This window comes from Rana temporaria, chromosome 7 (assembly GCF_905171775.1).
Source record: "Rana temporaria chromosome 7, aRanTem1.1, whole genome shotgun sequence".
In the NCBI taxonomy this organism is placed as follows: Eukaryota; Metazoa; Chordata; class Amphibia; order Anura; family Ranidae; genus Rana; species Rana temporaria.
The window spans coordinates 2736161-2762454 of NC_053495.1; the positions used below are offsets into that span (position 1 = coordinate 2736161).

The window sequence follows — 26294 nt, forward strand, 5'->3', positions numbered from 1 at the left end:
GCTTTAAAGATTGCTGTTCACAAACGCAAACCATCCAACTTGAAGGATCTGGAGCAGTCTTGTAAAGAGGAGGAATGGGGCAAAAATCCCAGAGGTGAGATGTGGCAAGATCATAGAGACTTATCCAAAGAGACTTGGAGCTGTGATAGGTGGCTCTACAAAGTATTGACTTTGGGGGGGGGGGGGGGGTGAATAGTTTTGTACATTTTTTTCTGTTATTTTGTCCTATTTGTTGCTTGCTTCACAATAAAAAAAATCTTCAAAGTTGTGGGCGTGTTCTGTAAATTAAATGATGCAAATCCTCAAACAATCCAAGTTAATTCAAGGTTGTGAGGCAACAAAACACGTAACAATGCCAAGGGGGGGTGTGAATACTTTTTCAAGGCACTGTATGCTTTAGACTAAATTTTGAGTCCAATGAACCATGGGGGGGGGACCTTTTACCACAAATAAACATGGCAAGAAAAGTTATTTGCTGCAAACTTTAGAAGCAAATACTTTAGAGATTAATAATTTCTCTAAAGACAATTGTAAGAACGTATCGTAATTGTTTTATTATAATTAATCTCTGAAGATTTTTGATGCGGCAGAAGTACAGATGTAGATCTGAGAATCAGAGAGTCCCCCCCCCCTCCCCCCATAGGGACTGTGAGATTTTATATATCTTTATGGCTGGAGAGAATTTTTTTACCAGATAGATGCAGAAAACGTGGCGCTCTACACAAACCTTTACATTTTATAGATCCTTGCCATGACCCATACACAACTTTTGCCTTGAGTTGGTGGGACTTGGATTGGTAATACAATGGAAAACCTCACCAAGATTACCAGCTTTCTTCTTATTGGCCTATCTGACCGTCCATCGACCATCGGCGTCTTCTTTGTGGCCTTTCTTCTCATCTATCTAATGACTCTCATCATTAACCTTCTAATTATCTATTTGGTCTTCACAGATTCTCAGCTTCACAACCCGATGTTTTTCTTTCTTGGAAACTTGGCTTTTTTAGACACGTCCTACTCCACGGTGACGGCACCAAGGATGCTCTATGACTTGGTCACCAAAAACCGATCGATAACCCTTCCTGCCTGTACTACGCAAATCTTTTTCTTTATCTTCTTTGCTTGTGCAGAGCTCTTCTTGCTCTCGGCGATGTCCTATGACCGGTTTGTAGCCATCTGCCACCCTCTACATTACGCACAAATAATGTCCAAGAGGTTCTGCGCTCACATGGCCTCCGTGGTTTGGGCTCTTAGTTTTTTTTATTCCTTGATCCATACGTTGTTTTCCCTCCGGTTGTCCTTCTGCGGTCCAAACACCATCCACAACTTCTTCTGTGATCTTCCGCACTTGTTTCAGATTTCGTGCTCTGACACTTTCATCAATATATTAGTCATATTGATTGTTGGTGGCGGTCCAGGGTTAGGAGCCTTTGCCGTCACCTTTCTTCCATATGTCCGTATTTTCAATACGGTTCTCAGGATTCGAACCAACACTGGAAAGCTTAAGGCTTTCTCCACCTGCACGTCTCACCTCGCCGTGGTCTTCATCTTTTATGGGTCAATTATTTTCATTTACTTCATCCCCACAACCAGCAATCTGTTTACCGTGAACAGGGTGGTGTCTGTGGTGTATGCCCTCATTAACCCCTTACTTAACCCCTTGATCTACAGTATAAGGAACAAAGACCTTAAGAGGGCACTTCTCAAAGCTTTGCGGTGCCTCAACAAGCTAAACCAATGACTTTTGTCAAAAGTTGACCCTTTAACCCAAGGGGTGTCAAACTCAATTTCATTGACTGACTTTCACGACTGGTAACAGGAAAAAAAAACCTGGGAATCAATTACCCCCTCCCTGAGGTCCCTCCATTGGCTGGCCGTAAAGGCCCTCTGTCTGACGCACAAATGTGTACAAGTACCCCCCCCCCCCCCCAATATCTATGTGAGAAAATAAAACACCACAACCCCAATCGCGTTCTTTGGTCCACTAACCAAAATCTACTACAAATCCCCAAGGCCCGCTACAAGACCAAAGGAGAACAAAGATTTGCAGTCCACGGACCTCGACTGTGGAACGCATTACCAACCAATATCCGAACGGAAGTGAATCACCTCACCTTTAGGAAAAAACTCAAGGCCCATCTTTTCTGAAGGCTAAATAGAAGGAAATGGATACCAAGTGCCTTGAGGCGATTCAGTTCGCATTTGTAGCGTTATATAAGTTACTCACTCACTCATTGCAGGCCACATCGGCATTATGGTGGCCCTCAAAGGTCCAGTTGTATCTGCCATGGCGTTCTGTCTCCAATAAAGTTTTTTTGTGGATGGTACCAGCGGTGTACGGCCCTCCATTCAACTGGCACAGAATTGTATTATTCTCATTATAATGATTATTATAATAATTATATCTTTCTTGGTCTGTCCCGCCATCCAGCGGCTATCTTAGCTCTCCACCATTTCACGAGTGTGCGCAATTTTAAATTGTAACATGTTAGGGCCCAGATTCTCATACATTAGCGCTGCTCCTGGGCAGCGTAATGTATGAGCTCTACGTTTCACCGCCGCAGGTCTACAGGTTTAAATCCTGATGATCAGAACACTTACCTGTAAACTTGCGGCGGTGTATCGTTAGATTGCTCGGCGCAAGCCCGCCCAATTCAAATGGGGCGGGCACCATTTAAATTAGGCGCGCTCCCGCGCCGAGCATACTGCGCATGCTCCGTCGGGTAAATTACCCGACGTGCATTGCGCTAAATGACGTCGCCCCAACGTCATTTGCCTAGATGTATACGTAAATGGCGTCCAGCGCCATTCACGGACGTCTTACGCAAACAACGTAATTTTGATTCAATTCGACGCGGGAACGACGGCCATAGTTAACATTGGTTGCCCCTGCTAATAGCAGGGGCAACCTTACGCGTCGGGTACGCTACGCAAACTACGTTAATTCGCTGGGTCGACCTCGCGTATGTTCGGGAATCGCCGTACTTACCTCATTTGCATAGACGACGGGGAAAAGCGACGATGCGACACCTAGCGGCGGGAAAAAAAATTACTTTTAAGATCTGACAGCGTAACAGCCTTACGCTTGTCAGATCTAATGGGTACCTATGCGCAACTGATTCTAAGAATCAGTCGCATAGATACCCGGGGCCAGATGAGGAGTTACGACGGCGCTAATGGTGTTGCGCCGTCGTAACGCCTTCGAGAATCTGGCCCTAGGTGTCTATTTACTTGGCGTAACATCATCTTACACAATATGCAAAAAAAAAAATTGCTAAATGTACTGTTTAGTTTATTTTAAATTTAGTGAAGTGTATTTTTTCCCCCAAAAATTACGTTTCAAAGACCGCTGCGCAAATACAGTGTGACATAAAATATTGCAACGGCCGCCATTTTATTCTCCAGTCTTTGCTAAAATATATATATATATAGCTAGATTCAGGTAGTTTGCCGCAACTTTAAGGCGGCGTAACGTATTTACGCTACGCCGCCTTAAGTTAGAGCGGCAAGTACTGTATTCTCAAAGTACTTGCCTCCTAACTTACGGCGGCGTAGCGTAAATGCGGAGGGCGCAAGCGCGCCTAATTCAAAATAGGCTGAGGGGGGCGTGTTTTATGATACTATGCTTTGACCTGACGTGATTGAGTTTTTTTGGAACTGCGCATGCGCCGTCCGCCTACATTTCCCAGTGTGCATTGCGGCTAAGTAAGCCGCACGGTCCTATTGATTTCGACGTGGACGTAAACGACGTAAATCCCTATTCACGGACGACTTACGCAAACTACGTAAAATTTTCGAATTTCGAAGCAGGAACGGCGGCTATACTTTAACATTGGCTACGCCACCTAGGGGGCATCTTTAACTTTAGGCGGCCTATCTCTTACGGAAACGGCGTATCTGCACTGCGTCGGCCGGGCGTACGTTCGTGAATCGGCGTATCTAGTGATTTACATATTCTACGCCGACCGCAATGGAAGCGCCACCTAGCGGCCAGCCTAAATATTGCACCCTAAGATAGGACGGCGCAAGCCGTCGTATCTTAGATAGGTTTAAGTGTATCTCTGTTTGAGAATACACTTAAACTTATGTCGGCGCAGATTCCGAGTTAGTTCGGCGTATCTACTGATATCTACTGATACTCTACTGATACGCCGACCTAACTCTACCTGAATCTACCTAATAATGTTTGGGGGTTATAAGTAATCAAAAGCAGAAAATGTAAAAAAAAAAAAATCCCTTGAAAAATTTTCAATATGGCAACTGTGGATATGTTATACGTCATTTTAATCACTTAAGCTTTGGGCCATTATGCAGCTAAAGTACCTTGCCCCTTTTTGCGATTCGGCATTGCGCCGCTTTAACTGACAATTGCGCTGTCGTGCGACGTGGCTCCCAAACAAAATTGGCCCTGCCCACCCTTTGTCCAGGCCCTGCCCACCCTTTGTCCAGGCCCTGCCCACACCCCCGCCTCGTGATGTCGCCTCAATCTTCTTTTGTAAAAAAAAAAAAGATTATTTAAATAAAAAATAAAATATTTCAGAAAATGTGTAAATCAGGAAAGGAAGCGGATAGCACCGCGGGGGCGTAACCCAGAGCAACAATCAATAGTAAATAACTTTATTGCACCACAAAAAACATCAATATTTTACAGAGACAGAGAAATTCACAGGAGGAGTTGGGGGAGGGGTCACATGGGGCAGCTGAGTTGGGGGGGGGGAGGAGTTCTTCATGGGTTTTACTTCAAATACATATCGGGATCTGTAGGATGATTCGGGGCGACTTCTTCTATTCCACGCCCTTCATGAACTCCAAGAATTCTGCAAAAATAAAAGGAAAAAGTAAAGATATCCGGATAGTCCTTCCGCTTCATCCCCCATCAAAGAGCCTCAGTGATGCTCAGTAGTGACCCCCAGCTCTGCTGATCCCCCACTCAGTAGTAACCCCCCAGCTCTGCTGATCCCCCACTTAGTAGTAACCCCCCCAGCTCTGCTGATCCCCCACTCAGTAGTTACCCCCCAGCTTAGCTGATGCCCTGCTTAGTAGTAACACACAGCTCTTCTGATCCCCCACTCAGGCTGATCCCCCACTCAGTAGTAACCCCCAGCTCTGCTCATCCCCCACTCAGTAGTAACCCACAGCTCTGCTTAACCCTCACTCAGTAGTAACCCCCAGCTCTGCTCATCCCCCACTCAGTAGTAACCCACAGCTCTGCTTAACCCTCACTTAATAGTAACCCACTGGTCTGCTGATCCCCTGCTCAGTAGAAACCCCCACCTTCTTCCCCACCCCCCACCAACTGAGGCTCCATCCTCCAGTGCCAGCCTTCTTCCCCACCCCCCACCAACTGAGGCTCCATCCTCCAGTGCCAGCCTTCTTCCCCACCCCCCACCAACTGAGGCTCCATCCTCCAGTGCCAGCCTTCTTCCCCACCAACTGAGGCTCCATCCTCCAGTGCCAGCCTTCTTCCCCACCCCCCACCAACTGAGGCTCCATCCTCCAGTGCCAGCCTTCTTCCCCACCCCCCACCAACTGAGGCTCCATCCTATAGTGCCAGCCTTCTTCCCCACCCCCCACCAACTGAGGCTCCGTCCTCCAGTGCCAGCCTTCTCCCCCACCCCCCACCAACTGAGGCTCTGACCTCCAGTGCCAGCCTTCTCCCCCCTGCCAACTGAGGCTCCATCCCCCAGTGCCAGCCTTCTCTGCCACCTGCCAACTGTGGCTCTGTCCTCCAGTGCCAGCCTCCCCCCCCCACCAGCTGAGGCTCCATCCTCCAGTGCCAGCCTTCTTCCCCACCCCCCACCAACTGAGGCTCCATCCTCCAGTGCCAGCCTTCTTCCCCACCCCCCACCAACTGAGGCTCCATCCTCCAGTGCCAGCCTTCTTCCCCACCCCCCACCAACTGAGGCTCCGTCCTCCAGTGCCAGCCTTCTCCCCCCCCCCCCACCAACTGAGGCTCTGACCTCCAGTGCCAGCCTTCTCCCCCCTGCCAACTGAGGCTCCATCCCCCAGTGCCAGCCTTCTCTGCCCCCTGCCAACTGTGGCTCTGTCCTCCAGTGCCAGCCTCCCCCCCCCCACCAGCTGAGGCTCCATCCTCCAGTGCCAGCCTTCTTCCCCACCCCCCACCAACTGAGGCTCCATCCTCCAGTGCCAGCCTTCTTCCCCACCCCCCACCAACTGAGGCTCCATCCTCCAGTGCCAGCCTTCTTCCCCCCCCCCCACCAACTGAGGCTCCGTCCTCCAGTGCCAGCCTTCTCCCCCACCCCCCACCAACTGAGGCTCTGACCTCCAGCGCCAGCCTTCTCCCCCCTGCCAACTGAGGCTCCATCCCCCAGTGCCAGCCTTCTCTGCCCCCCACCAACTGAGGCTCCGTCCTCCAGTGCCAGCCTTCTCCCCCCGCCAACTGAGGTTCTGTCCTCCAGTGCCAGCCTTCTCTGCCCCCCACCAACTGAGGCTCCGTCCTCCAGTACCAGCCTTCTTCCCCCCCCCCACCAACTCAGGCTCCATCCCCCAGTGCCAGCCTTCTCTGCCCCCCGCCAACTGTGGCTCTGTCCTCCAGTGCCAGCCTTCCCCCCCCCCCCCCCCACCAGCTGAGGCTCCATCCTCCAGTGCCAGCCTTCTTCCCCACCCCCCACCAACTGAGGCTCCATCCCCCAGTGCCAGCCTTCTCTGCCCCCCACCAACTGAGGCTCCGTCCTCCAGTGCCAGCCTTCTGCCCCCTGCCAACTGAGGCTCTGACCTCCAGTGCCAGCCTTCTGCCCATCCAGCGGAGGTGTTTTATTGGCTACATCTTTTCTCTGATGTTTCCAGTGACACATTGACAACAAAAGATCGGAACTTACCATCGTAATCGATTCTGCCGTCATTGTTTTTGTCGCCGTCTCTCATCAGTTCTTCAATGTCGTCCTCGGTGATGGTTTCCCCCGTGGCCTCCAACATCATCTTCAGCTCCTCCAGATCGATGTACCCGTCCGCGTTCCTGCAATACGGAGACCATCCATTGTACAAGAATACCCTCGTTTCTGCATTCCGATCAGACTGTACATTGTAACTTTGTAGGAGGAGGAGGAGTCATTTCCTCAGGCTCCCCTCCCCCCAGTGATCAGACTGTACATTGTAACTTTGTAGAAGGATGGATATATAGATGGATTGATTTATGGTGTGGGGGGAGGGGGGATTATGGTGTGGGGGTTGTTTTTCAGGGATTGGCCCCTTAGTTCCAGTGAAGGGAACTCTTAAGGCGTCGGCATACCAAGACATTTTGGACAATTTCATGCTCCCAACATTGTGGGAGGAGTTTGGGGACGGCCCCTCCCTGTCCCAACATGACGGCCCACCGGTGCACAAAGCAAGGTCCATAAAGACATGGATGAGCGAGTTTGGGGTGAAAGAACTTGACTGGCCTGCACAGAGTCCTGACCGCAACCCCATAGAACACCTTTGGGATGAATTAGAGCGGAGACGGTGAGCCAGGCCTTCTCATCCAACATCAGTGCCTGACCTCACAAATGCACTTCTGGAAGAACGGTCAAACCTTCCCATAGACACACCCCTAAACCTTGTGGACGGCCTTCCCATAGACACTCCCCTAAACCTTGTGGACGGCCTTCCCATAGACACACCCCTAAACCTTGTGGACGGCCTTCCCATAGACACACCCCTAAACCTTGTGGACGGCCTTCCCATAGACACACCCCTAAACCTTGTGGACGGCCTTCCCATAGACACACCCCTAAACCTTGTGGACGGCCTTCCCATAGACACACCCCTAAACCTTGTGGACGGCCTTCCCATAGACACCCTCCTAAACCTTGTGACCCGCCTTCCCATAGACACACCCCTAAACCTTGTGACCCGCCTTCCCATAGACACACCCCTTAACCTTGTGGACGGCCTTCCCATAGACACACCCCTAAACCTTGTGGACGGCCTTCCCATAGACACACCCCTAAACCTTGTGGACGGCCTTCCCATAGACACCCTCCTAAACCTTGTGTACGGCCTTCCCATAGACACACCCCTAAACCTTGTGGACGGCCTTCCCATAGACACACCCCTAAACCTTGTGGACAGCCTTCCCATAGACACACCCCTAAACCTTGTGGACGGCCTTCCCATAGACACACCCCTAAACCTTGTGGACGGCCTTCCCATAGACACACCCCTAAACCTTGTGGACGGCCTTCCCATAGACACACCCCTAAACCTTGTGGACGGCCTTCCCATAGACACACCCCTAAACCTTGTGGCCCGCCTTCCCATAGACGCCCTTCGTTACATTTTGTGTTTACAAGGAATCGCACCGACACATAGTACTTAGGAGTAGGGCTGTTATATAGATTTTGGTCTTTTATATTTTCCGGTTTTTATTGATAAATGACCTAAAAGTCCAATTCTGATCCTTTTTGGGATAAAAAAGAACAAAACTTGAGGGGAAGAGAGAAAAATCACATTAGAGAAGAAGCTGCAGTGTCCCAAAACCTCCACTAGATGTCAGTGCAATACAGAGAATCAAAAACCTGATACATTTCAATACAAGAGATTCCAAATATGACATGAAAGAGGAGAGGAGAGGAGGATAGGGGGAGAAGAGGAGAGGAGGAGGAGAGGAGGAGAGGAGGAGAGGAGGAGAAGAGAAGAGGAGAAGAGAGGAGGAGAAGTAGAGAAGAGGAGAAGAGGAGAAGAGGAGAGGAGGAGAAGAGGAGAGGAGAAGAGAGGAAGAGGAGAGAAGGAGAAGAGGAGGAGAAGAGGAGAAGAAGAGGAGGAGAAGAGAAGAGGAGAGGAGGAGAAGAGAAGAGGAGGAGAAGAGAAGAGGAGAGTAGAGGAGGAGAAGAGGAGAAGAGGAGAAGAGGAGGAGAAGAGGAGAAGAGGAGGAGAAGAGGAGAAGAGAAGAGGAGGAGAAGAGAAGAGGAGAGTAGAGGAGGAGAAGAGGAGGAGAGGAGGAGAAGAGGAGAAGAGAAGAGAAGAGGAGGAGAATAGAAGAGGAGAGTAGAGGAGGAGAAGAGGAGGAGAGGAGGAGAAGAGGAGAAGAGAAGAGAAGAGGAGGAGAATAGAAGAGGAGAGGAGGAGGAGAAGAGGAGGAGAGGAGGAGAAGAGGAGAAGAGGAGAGGAGGAGAAGAGAAGAGAAGATTAGAGTAGAAGAGAAGAGAAGAGGAGAGGAGAGGAGAGGAGGAGAAGAGAGGAGGAGAAGAGAGGAGGAGAAGAGGAGAAGAGAGGAGGAGAAGTAGAGAAGAGGAGAAGAGGAGAAGAGGAGAGGAGGAGAATAGGAGAGGAGGAGAAGAGGAGAGGAGAAGAGAGGAAGAGGAGAGAAGGAGAAGAGGAGGAGAAGAGGAGAATAAGAGGAGGAGAAGAGGAGAAGAGAAGAGGAGAGGAGGAGAAGAGGAGAGGAGAGGAGAAGAGGAGAGGAGAGGATGAGAAGAGGAGAGGAGGAGAAGAGGAGAGGAGAGGATGAGAAGAGGAGAGGAGGAGAAGAGGAGAGGAGGAGAAGAGGAGAGGAGGAGCGGAGGAGAAGAGAAGGAGAAGAGGAGAAGAGGAGTTGAGAGGAGGAGCGGAAGAGAAGAGAAGATGAGAATTAGTGTCACAGGACACAGGAGGACGGCGACATTCTGAAATCTCTTCCTGCGGTGGATTACAAAGCAATGACGGGTCGTCACTCTGACAGCCGGGATTTGCCCATGAAGGAGGTGGGGGAGGAGATTTGTTACTTTGTTGGATTTTATAGAATCCTCAGTGGGAGTTGAACCCCCAAATCCAGGAAAGCCTCAGATTTTGGCGATGTCTCCGCTGCGCACCACACACGTGCAATTTGTTTCCTTCCAAATTCGTTAATTCTGAAATTAAAAATTTCCGATTTTTCTGAAATCATCGGATTTTCGATTTTCACGATTTTTCTAATTCCCGACATTTACGAAATTCTGAAATTCCAAATTTTCCGAATGTTCAAATTTTACGAATGAAAGGAAAATGAATTTTTTTTTTCGGCCCATGGGTGACATTTCCCTTCCCCCGCCACTCACTTGTCAAACATCCGGAAGAGGTCGGATAATTCTTCCTCGGATTTCCCTTTACTGTCGTCCTTCATACATCGCACCATCATCACCAGGAACTCATCGAAGTCCACCGTGCCGCTCCCTGAGCAGAGAGGAAGGAGGAGAACGGGGGATGGGAGAGGAAAGATCACCAAAATATCACCAGCAATCTGGACTGAAACCATCCCAGAATATCACCAATATTTCCCCCCCCCCCCCCCCCCCTCATCAATGTGCTAATAACAATTGTAACTAAAAGTTTTTATTTCCATTGCATATCTTATTCTATACCCGGTGATGTCATCACTGGGTCTCTGTGCTTCTCTATGCAATTCAGGCAGATCATGGCTGGTGGGAGGGGCCGTCACACTAGGAACGCCCACTCCTCCAGTACAAACAAATGACAATCACCCCCCCAAACTATAACTGGCCTTTGCAATAAGCCATGATCTGCCCCCTGCCGGCTCCTCCCACCAGCCATGATCTGCCCCCTGCCGGCTCCTCCCACCAGCCATGATCTGCCGGCTCCTCCCACCAGTCATGATCTGACCCCTGCCGACTCCTCCCACCAGCCATGATCTGCCCCTTGACGGCTCCTCCCACCAGCCATGATCTGCCCTCTGCCGGCTCCTCCCACCAGCCATGATCTGCCCCCTGCCGGCTCCTCCCACCAGCCATGATCTGCCCCCTGCCAGCTCCTCCCACCAGCCATGATCTGCCCCCTGCCGGCTCCTCCCACCAGCCATGATCTGCCCCCTCCCGGCTCCTCCCACCAGCCATGATCTGCCCCCTGCCGTCTCCTCCCACCAGCCATGATCTGACCCCTGCCGGCTCCTCCCACCAGCCATGATCTGCCCCCTGCCGGCTCCTCCCACCAGCCATGATCTGCCCCCTGCCGTCTCCTCCCACCAGCCATGATCTGCCTCCTGCCGTCTCCTCCCACTAGCCATGATCTGCCCCCTCCCGGCTCCTCCCACCAGCCATGATCTGCCCCCTCCCGGCTCCTCCCACTAGCCATGATCTGCCTCCTGCCGTCTCCTCCCACCAGCCATGATCTGCCCCCTGCCGGCTCCTCCCACCAGCCATGATCTGCCCCCTGTCAGCTCCTCCCACCAGCCATGATCTGCCCCCTGCCGGCTCCTCCCACCAGCCATGATCTGCCCCCTGCCGGCTCCTCCCACCAGCCATGATCTGCCCCCTGCCGGCTCCTTTCACCAGCCGTGTTCTGCCCCCTGCCGTCTCCTCCCACCAGCTATGATCTGCCCCCTGCCGGCCCCTCCTACCAGCCATGATCTGCCCCCTGCCGGCCCCTCCTACCAGCCATGATCTGCCCCCTGCCGGCCCCTCCTACCAGCCATGATCTGCCCCCTGCCGGCTCCTTTCACCAGCCGTGTTCTGCCCCCTGCCGTCTCCTCCCACCAGCCATGATCTGCCCCCTGCCGGCCCCTCCTACCAGCCATGATCTGCCCCCTGCCGGCTCCTTTCACCAGCCGTGTTCTGCCCCCTGCCGTCTCCTCCCACCAGCCATGATCTGCCCCCTGCCGGCCCCTCCTACCAGCCATGATCTGCCCCCTGCCGGCCCCTCCTACCAGCCATGATCTGCCCCCTGCCGGCTCCTCCCACCAGCCATGATCTGACCCCTGCCGTCTCCTCCCACCAGCCATGATCTGCCCCCTGCCGGCTCCTCCCACCAGCCATGATCTGCCCCCTGCCGTCTCCTCCCACCAGCCATGATCTGCCCCCTGCTGGCTCCTCCCACCAGCCATGATCTGCCCCCTGCCGGCTCCTCCCACCTCCCACCACAATGCATTGCATAGAGAAGCACAGAGACCCAGTGATTTTGTCACCTGGGTATAAAAAATAGTATTGAAAGGTTATATTTTATAATGAGGGGGGAGGGGAGGGGAGGAACCGGCTATAAGCAGATTAAACCTCAGCTTCACTTAAAGCTGAAGGACGAGAAGTTGGATGGAGAAGAAGAAGAAGGAGAGAGAATTAGAGATGAAGAAATAACGATCTGATCAGAGAAGGAAGAATGAGGTAAAGGGAACTGACCGTCCTCATCCACCTCATCGATCATCTCCTGCAGCTCCTCGGGGGTGGGGTTCTGGCCCAGCATCCTCATGACTTTCCCCAGCTCCTTTGTACTGATGCAGCCGTCCTCCGCATCTTGTACGAAAATGTCAAACGCCGCCCTGAATTCTGGGAGGGAAGAGAAAATTATTATTTATTCTTCACAATGGAATTTATAACAACTTATATATAACTGGAGCCCCAGAAGACGTCTGTCGATGACAAAACGCGTTGGGTGGAGCCTTGTGATGACTCCTAGGAAGCGAATGCCCGTGCCAGCTTGGTGATTTTTAATATGTGCGTTTGTTTTATGTCACTATGAGACCTTGCTTAACCCCTTCCTGCCCGAGCTATGCCCAAATATTGGCTTACTTTGCCTGGAGTGCGTACGTGGACGCCCACTCATGACGGCACTGCACACGCGCCCCCCTGCAGCATGCGGGCGACACGCTCTGTGATGAGGGTAAAGGGCCAATCACAGCAGCCCATTGCCACGTTATCAGCTTATAACAGATGTACAGTGGAACCTCGGATTACGAGCATAATCCGTTCCAGGAGAATGCTTGTAATCCAAAGTACTCGCATATCAAAGCGAGTTTCCCCATAGAAGTCAATGCAAATGAAGATAATTTGTTCCGCATGCAATACCGCATGTTGCCAGACGTGGGGGGGCGCCAGAGAGCCTTGGAAATACTCTGGGACAGCTCGGCTGATCTCGGAAAGGCACGGAAACACCGGGAACTGAGTATTTCCGAGTTTTTCTGAGTATCTCTGAGTGGTTTCAAGTATTTCCGAAAGGGCTCCGAGTGTGACCGGCGCCCCCGCACCTCTGGCCAAATGCGGTACTGCACGCCCCATTAGCTTGAATTCTGCTCATTTTGCGAGACAACACTGGGGTAGATTCAGTAAGATATGCGCATTTTTTACGTAGGCGCAGGGCACCGTTTTTGCCCTGCGCCCCCGCAAATTTTCGGCGCTACCCTCGATTCACGGAGCAGAAGCTCCGTAAATTGCCCGGCGTAAGTGCGCGTAATTTAAATGATCCCTTAGGGGGCGGGAATCATTTAAATTAGGCGCGTTCCCGCGCGATCATAGAGCGCATGCTCCGTCTGGAAACTTTCCCGACGTGCATTGCGGCAAATGACGTCGCAAGGACGTCATTTGCTTCAAAGTGAACGTGAATGGGGTCCAGCGCCATTCACGAATCACTTACGCAAACTACGTAAAGTTAAAATTTCGCGATGCGGGAACGACGGGTATACGTAACATTGGCTGCCCCTGCTAATAGCAGGGGCAGCCTTACGCGAAAACCGCCGTACGCAAACGACGTAAACTGCGTACGCAGGGCTCGCGTAACGTTGTGAATCGGCGTTAGTATGCAATTTGCATACTATACGCTGAGCACAACAGGAACGCCACCTAGCGTCCACCGTAAGAATGCAGCCTAAGATATGACGGCATAAGGAGCCTTATGCCACGCAGATTTTAGGCTGCAGTCGGCGTAACGAGGTTCCTGAATCAGGAGCAGTCGTAACGCCGGAGCAAGTAAGCAATTGCGCTGTGTAACCTACGGTTACGCAGGCGCAATTGCTCTCTGAATCCGGGCCACTATTTTAGGTTGTTTTTGGTGGTTAAATTGTGGTAATACCAAGAAATATACAGCTACATTTAAAAAAAATATATACTTTTTTTTGTTACTATTTTGGCTCCGTTTTTCTTTGCAAATAAATAATAAAAAAAATATATATATATATTTTTGGGTGAACCCCTCCCCCGCTTTAACCTATAAAAAAAAAAAATATATCAGCTGCAAACACAAAAAAAGAAGAAGAGATCCCTTCTAATACAAGTGAAATATTAACCCCTTCCCACCTTTAACTTGTTGATTGCACGAGTGAGAAGTTATTATTTATTTTATATTTATATATAAAGTATATTGAGCGGTGAGTTCAATCCAATGTCATTGGTCCCTGAGTTCATTTGTTTTATTTGTATGTAGCTTTTCCCAGAAGAAGAAGAAGAAGAAGAAGAAGAAGAAGAAGAAGAAGAAGAAGAAGAAGAAGAAGAAGAAGAAGAAGAAGAAGAAGAAGAAGAAGAAGAAGAAGAAGAAGAAGAAGAAGAAGAAGAAGAAGAAGAAGAAGAAGAAGAAGAAGAAGAAGAAGAAGAAGAAGAAGAAGAAGAAGAAGAAGAAGAAGAAGAAGAAGAAGAAGAAGAAGAAGAAGAAGAAGAAGAAGAAGAAGAAGAAGAAGAAGAAGAAGAAGAAGAAGAAGAAGAAGAAGAAGAAGAAGAAGAAGAAGAAGAAGAAGAAGAAGAAGAAGAAGAAGAAGAAGAAGAAGAAGAAGAAGAAGAAGAAGAAGAAGAAGAAGAAGAAGAAGAAGAAGAAGAAGAAGAAGAAGAAGAAGAAGAAGAAGAAGAAGAAGAAGAAGAAGAAGAAGAAGAAGAAGAAGAAGAAGAAGAAGAAGAAGAAGAAGAAGAAGAAGAAGAAGAAGAAGAAGAAGAAGAAGAAGAAGAAGAAGAAGAAGAAGAAGAAGAAGAAGAAGAAGAAGAAGAAGAAGAAGAAGAAGAAGAAGAAGAAGAAGAAGAAGAAGAAGAAGAAGAAGAAGAAGAAGAAGAAGAAGAAGAAGAAGAAGAAGAAGAAGAAGAAGAAGAAGAAGAAGAAGAAGAAGAAGAAGAAGAAGAAGAAGAAGAAGAAGAAGAAGAAGAAGAAGAAACGCTGATTACCGTTTTTCTGTTCTTCTGTCAGTTGTTCCACCTGCAAAATACAAATCATAAGTCAGAGTGCCCGTCCGTACAATCACCCCATTCACTAAAATCTCGCAGGGCGTAAAGGTCCTGTGATTGGTTAGATGGCGGGAAGGGCAGAGGAGACATTGGGGGCTATTAGACCTCCGATGTCCATAAAGAGTACCTGTCATCTACCCAATGCTATCACATAGAGGTTTATTAACCCCTTGTGATGGCAATCAAGTAAAAATAAATAAAAGACAAAACATTAAAAAACAATTATAATAACATTTATTACATTTTATTATGATTTTTTGTTTTTGTTTTACCAAAAACATGTAGCAGAATACAAATTGGCCTAAATTCATGAAGAAATTTGTTTTTGTTTTTTTTTATTAAATTTTTTTATTGGCTGTTTTATAGCAGAAAGTAAAAAAATATTGGGCTAGATTCAGGTAGGAGATACGACGGCGTATCTCTGAGTTGCGGATAGTTACGCATAGATTTGACGAAGGCCCCTTTCACATTGGGACGTTTTTCATGCGGTACAGCGCTAAAAATAGCGCTGCTATACCGCATGAAAAATCATGCCCTGTACTCTTCAATGTGAAAGCCCGAAGGCTTTCACATTGAAGCGATGCGCTAGCAGGAACGCTCCAAAAGTCCTGCTAGCCGCATCTTTACCGCGGTATAGGAGCGGTGTGTTCACCGCTCCTATACCGCGCCTTCCCATTGAAATCAATGGGAAAGCGCGGTAATACCGCTGTAATACCGCGGTAATACCGCCGCAACGCGGGCGGTATTAACCCTTTTTCGGCCGCTAGCGGGGGTTAAAACCTCACCGCTAGCGCCCGAATATCGCGGTAAACACGATGGTATAGCCGCGCTACAAATAGCGCGGCTATACCGTCACCGCGGCTGACGCTTCAGTGTGAAGCCAGCCTAAGTCTCTTACACCGTCGTATCTTAGTTGCAATTTTACGCTGGCCGCTAGGTGGCGCTTCCGTCGATTTACGCAAGGAATATGCTAATTCGGTAGATACGCCGATTCACAAACGAACGTACGCCCGGTGCATTTTTTTCCGGCGTTTACGTTAGGCTTTTTCCGGCGTAAGGTTACCCCTGCTCTATGAGGCGTACGCAATGTTAAGCATGGACGTCGTTCCCGTGTCGAATTTTGAAATTTTAACGTCGTTTGCGTAAGTTGTTCGCGAATAGGGCTGTGCGTAAGTTACGTTCACGTCTAAAGCGTTGACGATCTGCGGCGAAATTTGGAGCATGCGCACTGGGATTCTTTCACGAACGGCGCATGCGCCGTTCGTAAAAAACGTCAAATACGTGGGGTCATGTTTTTTTTGCATAAAACACGCCCACCTCTTTAGAAGGATTTGAATTTGGCGCGCTTACGCCGGCAGATTTATGTTACGCCGCCGCAACTTACGGAGCAAGTGCATTGTGAATACTGCACTTGCCTCTCTAAATTGCGGCGGCGTAGCGTAAATACCATACGCTACGCCCGCACAACATTACGCAGGGCTACCTGAATCTAGCCCATTGTTTTTTGTTTTTCAAATGTTTTTTTTTTTTTGCTGTTGTTTATAGCGCAAAAAATAAAACCTGCAGAGGAGATCAAATACCACCAAAATAAATCTCTATTTGTGGGGGAAAAAAGACGTCAATTTTATTTGGGTACAATGTCGCACGACCGCGCAATTGTCAGTTGAAGTAACGCAGTGCCGAATCGCAAAAAATGGACTGGCCATTAAAGGGGTAAAAGCTTCCAGAGCTGAAGTGGTTAAAAAGTTTTAATTTTATATTCCCTTTGACTGGTTTGTGGTGAATTGCAGTGAATTGCGGGTGAATTGTGGGTGAATATTACGGGTGAATCTGCCTCCCCATCCTTTATAAATAGGACTCTCATTAGACGGTCGGTGACAATAGAGCGCTGACAATACAGCGATGAAACGTGAAGCGCCCGCGTTGCCGCGTCTAATCCGCACAGCTGTGCCCCTCCATTGTCCTGAATTCCGGGACGGCGATCGGCTTCGCTATGAATAATCCGCAGAGTCCAAACACGCCGATCCCCGGCGCTCGCGTTCTATTCCTGGCGCTCGGAGATAATGTATTGTGAGATAAGGGCGATGGCATGTGACCTTCCTCTTATCTCCGCGCTGCGCTCCGGTCTCTGGCACCGATATCAGCATTGTGATAGAAGACGCCAATCTGGGATAGAAATATATATATAGACCTGACACTGGATTGCCTAATGTAGACATGGGGGCCCCGCTACTGCGAGAAATCTGTTCCCTGATTTACTAAGGGCCACATCAGACAAGGGGGCCCCGCTACTGCAAGAAATCTGTTCCCTGATTTACTAAGGGCCACATCAGACACGGGGGCCCCGCTACTGCAAGAAATCTGTTCCCTGATTTACTAAGGGCCACATCAGACACAAGGGCCCCGCTACTGCAAGAAATCTGTTCCCTGATTTACTAAGGGCCACATCAGACACGGGGGCCCCGCTACTGCGATAAATCTGTTCCCTGATTTACTAAGGGCCACATCAGACACAAGGGCCCCGCTACTGCAAGAAATCTGTTCCCTGATTTACTAAGGGCCACATCAGACACGGGGGCCCCGCTACTGCGATAAATCTGGACGCTGACTTACTAAGGGCCACATCAGACATGGGGGCCCCACTACTGACATGGTCAGAGACTGCAGGAACAACACAAGCCCCCTAATCTATAGGCGGGGCGCCGGACGCATGGATTCCAATGTTTTCGTATTTTTAAGCACTCGATTAGATCCAGAGGCACACCCACTTCGTGTGACAATGAATGAATATTTGCTATTGTTACACTGATTCGCCTCCCGGCCAATCAGGAAGCGGGTCCTGAGTCCTGTCACCCAATTGGCTTAAAGGACAGGTGATTCTATTGGACACCTAGGAGGAAGGAGATGCACGCAGGGGTGGTGGAGGGGGGTGTCAGCTGACCGGTGGGGTGGTTGATTGCTGCCACCCCCCAAAAAAAAGATGGTCAGAGACTGCAGACATGATACAAGAGATGATCAGAGACTGTGCATATACTACAGGAGATGGTCAGAGACTGCAGACATGATACAAGAGATGGTCAGAGACTGAAGACATGATACAAGAGATGGTCAGAGACTGCAGACATGATACAAGAGATGGTCAGAGACAGCAGACATGATACAAGAGATGGTCAGAGACTGCAGACATGATACAAGAGATGGTCAGAGACTGCAGACATGATACAAGAGATGATCAGAGACTGCAGACATGATACAAGAGATGGTCAGAGACTGCAGACATAGTAAAGTAGATGATCAGAGACTGCAGACATAATACAGAAGATGATCAGAGACTGTGGATATACTACAGGAGATGGTCAGAGACTGCAGACATGATACAAGAGATGGTCAGAGACTGTGCATATACTACAGGAGATGGTCAGAGACTGCAGACATGATACAAGAGATGGTCAGAGACTGAAGACATGATACAAGAGATGGTGAGAGACTGCAGACATGATACAATAGATGGTCAGAGACTGCAGACATGATACAAGAGATGGTCAGAGACTGTGGATATACTACAGGAGATGGTCAGAGACTGCAGACATGATACAAGAGATGGTCAGAGACTGTGGATATACTACAGGAGATGGTCAGAGACTGCAGACATGATACAAGAGATGGTCAGAGACTGTGGATATACTACAGGAGATGGTCAGAGACTGCAGACATGATACAAGAGATGGTCAGAGACTGAAGACATGATACAAGAGATGGTGAGAGACTGCAGACATGATACAATAGATGGTCAGAGACTGCAGACATGATACAAGAGATGGTCAGAGACTGTGGATATACTACATGAGATGGTCAGAGACTGCAGACATGATACAAGAGATGGTCAGAGACTGTGGATATACTACAGGAGATGGTCAGAGACTGCAGACATGATACAAGAGATGGTCAGAGACTGCAGACATAGTACAGGAGATGGTCAGAGACTGCAGACATAGTACAGGAGATGGTCAGAGACTGCAGACATAGTACAGGAAATGGTCAGAGACTGCAGACATGATACAAGAGATGGTCAGAGACTGCAGACATAGTACAGGAAATGGTCAGAGACTGCAGACATAGTACAGGAGATGGTCAGAGACTGCAGACATAGTACAGGAAATGGTCAGAGACTGCAGACATGCTGCTAGAGATGGTCAGAGACTGTGAATGTGATATAGAAGTTGGAGACGTGAACATTCTTCATGAGGGTCGTAGACTGGAGACAGGTGATACAAGACTGCTAGAGATGAATGTTATAACAGAGCAATAAAGAAACACAGAATGGTGTCTGCAGGGCCCCCGAAAGCAGCACAAATGTGCCGTCTGTCACCCTGAAGAATATTTGTGTGTCGGTCTCCAGCAGGGCTGGACTGGGGGGAGAGAGAGAGAGAAATAAGAGGGGGGTGAAGAGAAAACTAAATAAAAAAGAAAGACAAGACATAGAAAGAGAAGGGAGAGAGTGAGAGAGATAACAGAGGGAAGAGAGGAGAAGTAGAGAGGGACAGATGATGGGGTAGAGGGTTGGGGGGGGGGGGAGTGGAGAGAAGAGATATAATGATGGTGGGAAGGGAGGACAATGGTGGACAGTCCAGTAAATGTCGCTCATCAGACGTTAGTTCTGGATTTTGGGACCGCCAACAAATCATCTGAAGCTTGTGAAGTATTTTCGGCTGAGCTGTTGATGGCGCGGGGGGGGCGGGGATCATGGGACGGGGGGGCGGGGATCATGGGACAGGGGGGGGGGGCAGGGATCATGGGACAGGGGGGGGGGCAGGGATCATGGGACAGGGGGGGGCAGGGATCATGGGACAGGGGGCGGGGGGGACGTGGATCATGGGACAGGTGGGGGATAAGCAATTGTTCCATTGTCCAGACTCCGGACAGTCACATTCTATATATAGAAGACAGACATCTCCGGGGGAATCATTCACATCACATATTGATTATAATAAAATAATTGGGAATTCATTGATTGATTTTTTATCTTTATTCCTCCCTGTAGAATCCAGAATTGCCGGATGGTAGAAGCTCCATGAACTCTCATTGGTGGAGATCGATTGACTGTTTGATGAAGAGTAAAGAATAAAGCCAGAGCTCCAAAAATGGAATTGGGGGCGTGTTCAAACTGGTAACGCTCCACCCTCAAATTTGTAGTTAATGGACTGCACTGGACCTCCAGCTGATGAATTTATCCTCCAGAACCCCAGAAGTCAGTACAAGTGGGGTACTCGGATACTCGGGTACTCGGATACTCGGATACTCGGATACTCGGGTACTCGGGTACTCGGATACTCGGATACTCGGGTACTCGGGTACTCGGATACTCGGATACTCGGGTACTCGGGTACTCGGATACTCGGACACTCGGACACTCGGATACTCGGATACTCGGATACTCGGGTACTCGTGTTACTCGGATACTCGGGTACTCGGGTACTCGGATACTCGGATACTCGGATACTCGGATACTCGGGTACTCGGGTACTCGGATACTCGGATACTCGTGTTACTCGGGTACTCGTGTTACTCGGATACTCGGGTACTCGGGTACTCGGATACTCGGGTACTCGGGTACTCGGATACTCGGGTACTCGGATACTCGGATACTCGGATACTCGGGTACTCGGATACTCGGGTACTCGGATACTCGGGTACTCGAATACTCGGGTACTTGGACACTCGGATACTCGGGTACTCGTGTTACTCGGATACTCGGGTACTCGGATACTCGGATACTCGGATACTCGGATACTCGGGTACTCGTGTACTCGGATACCCAGATACTCGTGTTACTCGGATACTCGGGTACTCGGATACTCGGGTACTCGGATACTCGGATACTCGGGTACTCGTGTACTCGGATACCCAGATACTCGTGTTACTCGGATACTCGGGTACTCGGATACTCGGATACTCGGGTACTCGGATACTCGGGTACTCGGATACTCGGATACTCGGATACTCGGGTACTCGTGTACTCGGATACCCAGATACTCGTGTTACTCGGATACTCGGGTACTCGTGTTACTCGGATACTCGGGTACTCGGGTACTCGGATACTCGGATACTGGGATACTCGGGTACTCGTGTACTCGGATACCCAGATACTCGTGTTACTCGGATACTCGGGTACTCGGATACTCGGATACTCGGGTACTCGGATACTCGGGTACTCGGATACTCGGATACTCGGATACTCGGATACTCGGGTACTCGGATACTCGGATACTCGGATACTCGGATACTCGGGTACTCGTGTACTCGGATACCCAGATACTCGTGTTACTCGGATACTCGGGTACTCGGATACTCGTGTTACTGAACTCCACCTGAAATGGAATTGTTCTGGTTGGGTGATGTCGGCCTTGAAATATCCTCCCCCCCTTGTCATTATCATGGAGGGTCCGGGTCCCTTGTGTGGTACCCGGTCCAAGAAGTGACCACAATTTAGCATCACTTCACCGGGTGAACAGAAATAAAAGTCTTCTATAAAAGAGCTGTGATGCTCACACCGGTATAGGTGAGGGTTTCATTGGCTTATGGCATGAGGTGGGGAACCTGGGACCCTTTAGCTGTTGTGGAACTACATTTCCCAGGAGGCATTGCGAGCAGTGGTGGTGCGTCCATAAAGGGCACACGCCCCCTCTCTTCTGCCACCTGTCTATCACCATAGACACACTGGCAGCAATTGATGGCACAGTAGTGGAAATTGATGGGCGCAGTGGCAGCAATTGATGGGCACAGTGGCTGAAATTGATGGGCACAGTGGCTGCAATTAATGGGCACAGTGGCTGCATTTGACGGGCACAGTGGCAGCAATTGATGGGCACAGTGGCTGAAATTGATGGGCACAGTGGCTGCAATTGATGGGCACAGTGGCTGCAATTGATGGGCACAGTGGCAGCAATTGATGGGCACAGTGGCTGAAATTGATGGGCACAGTGGCTCCATTTGATGGCACAGTGGTGGAAATTAATGGGCACAGTGGCTGTGTTTGACAGGCACAGTGGCTGCAATTGATGTTTTTTTTTTCAGTTTGCTTGTGACCCCCAAAAAATGTTGAGTACCAGCCACCACTGATTGCAAGGCTGGCAGTTAGAATTACTCCCAGAGGAATGATGGGACTTGTAGTTCTGCAGCAGCCGGAGGACTCAGGTTGCCCGCCCCCCCATGGCTTATGGTATACAGTCCTGATCCCGTACTTGTCTGCCGGCTCTTCAGCCAAACCATTGAAGGTGGGCAGCCCTTTGGTGGAGCCTAAAATGGCCAAAAAGGCCCAACCATGAGCCGCCCTCTGATTGGTCTCCACTTATTTTCAGTTATATGAATATTTTACACACATATTTGTTTTGTAAAATTTGTTTAAGTTGATTGTTCTCAGTCCATCGATCACCATAAACCTGTCCCGGGAATGTCCTCCCCTCCCCCCACATCCAAGACAAGGAGATAATAACCCGACTGCAGTCTGTAGCCGGAGGCCGTCTGGACAAAGCTGGAGAGCCACCTTGGTGACATTGTAGAGGTCACATGTCACCAAGCAGGCCCCGCCCCCTTTATGTAAGTAAAGTCAGTTTGGGGACTCTTGTGAATTATATCCCCCCGCTGGCTCAGATGGTAGGGTCCGGTTCTGTACCGGGCAGACCTGATGGACAATAAATGATGGGACACTATTCTTCCCACTGACACCAATGATGGGGCACTATTCTTCCCACTGACACCAATGATGGGACACTATTCCTCCCACTGACACCAATGATGGGGCACTATTCCCCCCACTGACACCAATGATAGGACACTATTCCCCCCCACTGACACCAATGATGGGACACTATTCCTCCCACTGACACCAATGATGGGACACTATTCCTCCCACTGATACCAATGATGGGACACTATTCCTCCCACTGACACCAATGATGGGACACTATTCCTCCCACTGACACCAATGATGGGACACTATTCCTCCCACTGACACCAATGATGGGGCACTATTCCTCCCACTGACACCAATGATGGGGCACTATTCCTCCCACTGACACCAATGATGGGACACTATTCCTTCCACTGACACCAATGATGGGACACTATTCCTCCCACTGACACCAATGATGGGACACTATTCCTCCCACTGACACCAATGATGGGACACTATTCCTCCCACTGACACCAATGATGGGACACTATTCCTCCCACTGACACCAATGATGGGACACTATTCTGTGGTAAGTGACTAAATCATCTGTGCAAAATAATGGAAAGCCTGAAAACCTGACGTGTTGGGGGCGGTACTCGAGGACAGGAGTTGAGAAACATTGCTGTATATCTCTTGTTATTGGAGGACACGCGACCTGAACTGATACATTGTACAATGAGCTGTGTCTGTTATGTTTCGGATACTTTTTGTTTCTTATTACAAAAATCAAAGTGTTATAAAAGTTATAACGTAAAAAAAAAACAATACTGTACAATCATATATAAGAGAAGTGAATGTAAGATGTGCAAAGCGCTGCGTAAAATTGTCGGCACTATAAATACATGTAATAAATATACAAATAAATCAATAAATAAACTATAAAAGTTACTTAGACAACTTTATAAATAAATACCTTAATTAACTTTATAAATAATTGGACAACTATATAAATACATAACTAAATAAAAAAAAACTTAATAAATTGTATAAATACAATTATAACTATTTAAAATAAATACAAAATGAAATAAATAACTTAATTAACGTTATAAATAATTTGATAACTATATAAATAAATACTAAAGTAAATAAATAACTTAATTAATGTTATAACTAAATGGATAACTACACAAAAAAAAAATACATAACTAAATAAATAACTTAATTAGCTTAATAAATAAAAGCATAACTAAATAAATAACTTACTTAACTTAATAAATAAATAAATAAATAAATAAATAACTAACGTTATAAATAAATGAATAACTATATAAAAAAATAGATAACTAAATAAATAACTTAATTAACATTATAAATAAATAGATAACTCTATAAATAAATACATAACTAAATAAATAACTTCATTAACTTTAAAAATAAATTAATAACTATATAAATAAATACATACCTAAATAACTTACTTAACTTAATAAATAAATACATAACTAAATAAATAACTTCATTAACTTTAAAAATAAATTAATAACTATATAAATAAATACATACCTAAATAACTTACTTAACTTAATAAATAAATACATAACTAAATAAATAACTTAACCAACGTTATAAATAAATGAATAACTATATAAAAAAATAGATAACTAAATAAATAACTTAATTAACATTATAAATAAATAGATAACTCTATAAATAAACACATAGCCAAATAAATAATTTAATTAACTTTATAAATAAATGGCTAACTATATAAATAAATACATAACTAAATAAATAACTTCATTAACTTTAAAAAAAAAAATAATAACTTAAAAAAAAAACATAACTTAATAAATTATTTAATTAGCTTTATAAATACATTGATAACTATATAAATAAATAAATACATAACTAAATAAATAACTAAATTAACATTATAAATAAATTGGGAACTTAAAAAACACATAACTTAATAAATAACTTGATAACTTTAACAATAAATAGATAACTAAAAAAAAAATGTAATAAACGTTATAAATAAATTAATAAATAAATAACATAAATAACTTTATAAATGCATTGATAACTATATAAATAAATCTATAAATCAATAAATGGAATGGAATCTTGAGTAGGGGACCCCCTGTTGGAGATATCATAGGGACTCACCGCTGCTTTGTAGATGTCATCCATGGTGGAGTGTGGTGGAGTCTGGAGGAGTGTGGAGGAGTGTGGTGGAGTCTGGAGGAGTGTGGAAGAGTCTGGAGGAGTGTGGAGGAGAGCGGAGGAGAGCAGAGGAGTGTGGAGATCCTGGGACAGGCAGTGGGATGACAATAGAAGGGCTGGGCTTATATGGGTGACAAAGCCTGGTCACCGGGCTCATCAGTGACATCTCCGCACACTGACTCCTTATTGGGAAGAACAGACCACTAAACCCTAAAGCCTCGGCTCTGCTATTTATACTCGGCGGGGAGTTTCCCTTTTCTGATAAGGGAAAGGCCCAGAACCTGAATAAAGAACAGAGACAATGTAACAATGTTATATCAGAATATAGACCACACACCTTACAATCTGATTGTACAATCTCTCTTGTACTCGGTAACATGTGTTGCTGCATATCGGAGTCCCTCATTGGACACCCCAACACACCAGGTAAGGCAACGCCTGACAACGCGCAGTTGAATATAAGAGGTCGGGTATCATTTGTAGTAAATAAGGGTTGGCAGCCCCTTCATACCGGTCTGATAGGGCAATTGATGTAAGGGGGCCCTCTGATGGGGGCAGTTGATGTAAGGGGGCGCTCTATTTGAGGCAGTTGATGTAAGGGGGCATTCTGATGGGGCAGTTGATGTAAGTGGGCACTCTGGTGGGGGCAGTTGATGTAAGGGCACACTCTGATAGGGCAATTGATGTAAGGGGGCACTCTGATAGGGCAGTTGATGTAAGTGGGCACTCTGATGGGGGCAGTTGATGTAAGGGGCACTCTGATGGGGCAGTTGATGTAAGGGGACACTCTGATGGGGGAAGTTTATGTAAGGGGGCACTCTGATGGGGGAAGTTGGTGTGAGGGGGCACTCTGATGGGGCAGTTGGTGTAAGGGGCACTCTGTTGGGGCAGTTGATGTAAGGGGCACTCTGATGGGGCAGTTGGTGTAAGGGGGCACTCTGATGGTGTAAGAGGGCACTCTTGGGGTCAGTTGATGTAAGGGGGCACTCTGGTGGGGCATTTGATGTAAGGGACACTCTGATGGGACAGTTGATGTAAATGGACATTGTGATAGTGCAATTGATGTAGGGGGGCACTCTGACAGGGCAATGGGTGTAAAAGGGCACTCTGATGGAGCAGTTGATGTAAGGCATCACTCCGATGGAGCAGTTGATGTAAGGGGGCACTATGTTGGGGTAGTTGATGTAAGGGGGCACTCTGTTGGGGTAGTTGATGTAAGGGGGCGCTCTATATGGGGCAGTTGATGTAAGGGGGCACTCTGATAGGACAGTTGATGTTAGGGGATATTCTGATGGTGCAATTAATGTAAGGGGGCGCTCTGATATGGCAGTTGATGTAAGTGGGCACTATGACAGGGCAATTGATGTAAAGGGGGCACTCTGATGGGGAGGGTTGATGTAAAGGGGCACTCTGATGGGGCAGATGGTGTAAGGGGGCACACTGGTGGGGGCAGTTGATGTAAGGGGGCCCTCTATTTGGAAAAGTTGATGTAAGGGGACACTCTGATGGGGGCAGTT

General features: G+C 47.9%; 2 protein-coding genes across 3 annotated transcripts; one reads left to right on the forward strand and one right to left on the reverse strand.

Moving 5' to 3' along the window:
* The first annotated feature begins 861 nt into the window (after nt 1–861).
* LOC120945729 (olfactory receptor 5V1-like) lies at nt 862–1741 on the forward strand. Its single transcript, XM_040360094.1, has one exon. It carries the CDS (start codon nt 908–910, stop codon nt 1739–1741), a length of 834 nt encoding a protein of 277 aa, XP_040216028.1. The 5' UTR covers nt 862–907.
* Nucleotides 1742–4596: 2855 nt separating this feature from the next.
* Nucleotides 4597–24971, reverse strand: LOC120944907 (troponin C, slow skeletal and cardiac muscles). 2 transcript variants are annotated; one of them, XM_040358666.1, is made up of 7 exons: nt 24834–24971; nt 24721–24803; nt 14820–14850; nt 12081–12227; nt 10014–10128; nt 6840–6976; nt 4597–4817 (listed from the first exon to the last, which is right to left on the reverse strand). In XM_040358666.1, exons 2-7 carry the CDS (start codon nt 24742–24744, stop codon nt 4786–4788), a joined length of 486 nt encoding a protein of 161 aa, XP_040214600.1. In that variant the 5' UTR covers nt 24745–24803; nt 24834–24971; the 3' UTR covers nt 4597–4785. The 2 variants fall into 2 exon arrangements, with proteins under 2 accessions (XP_040214600.1, XP_040214599.1); XM_040358665.1 differs by having other exon boundaries at nt 24721–24971.
* Between the last annotated feature and the right edge of the window lie 1323 nt (nt 24972–26294).

Excerpts from the sequence above, each read along its gene's own strand:
- LOC120945729 (XM_040360094.1), top strand. The coding sequence starts at position 908 with ATGACTCTCATCATTAACCTTCTAATTATCTATTTGGTCTTCACAGAT.
- LOC120944907 (XM_040358666.1), bottom strand. The coding sequence starts at position 24,744 with ATGGATGACATCTACAAAGCAGCG. Across the intron at positions 12,228-14,819 it reads GACAGAAGAACAGAAAAACG|AATTCAGGGCGGCGTTTGAC; the intron begins GTAATCAGCGTT and ends CTTCCCTCCCAG. Across the intron at positions 10,129-12,080 it reads CGATGAGGTGGATGAGGACG|GGAGCGGCACGGTGGACTTC; the intron begins GTCAGTTCCCTT and ends CTCTCTGCTCAG.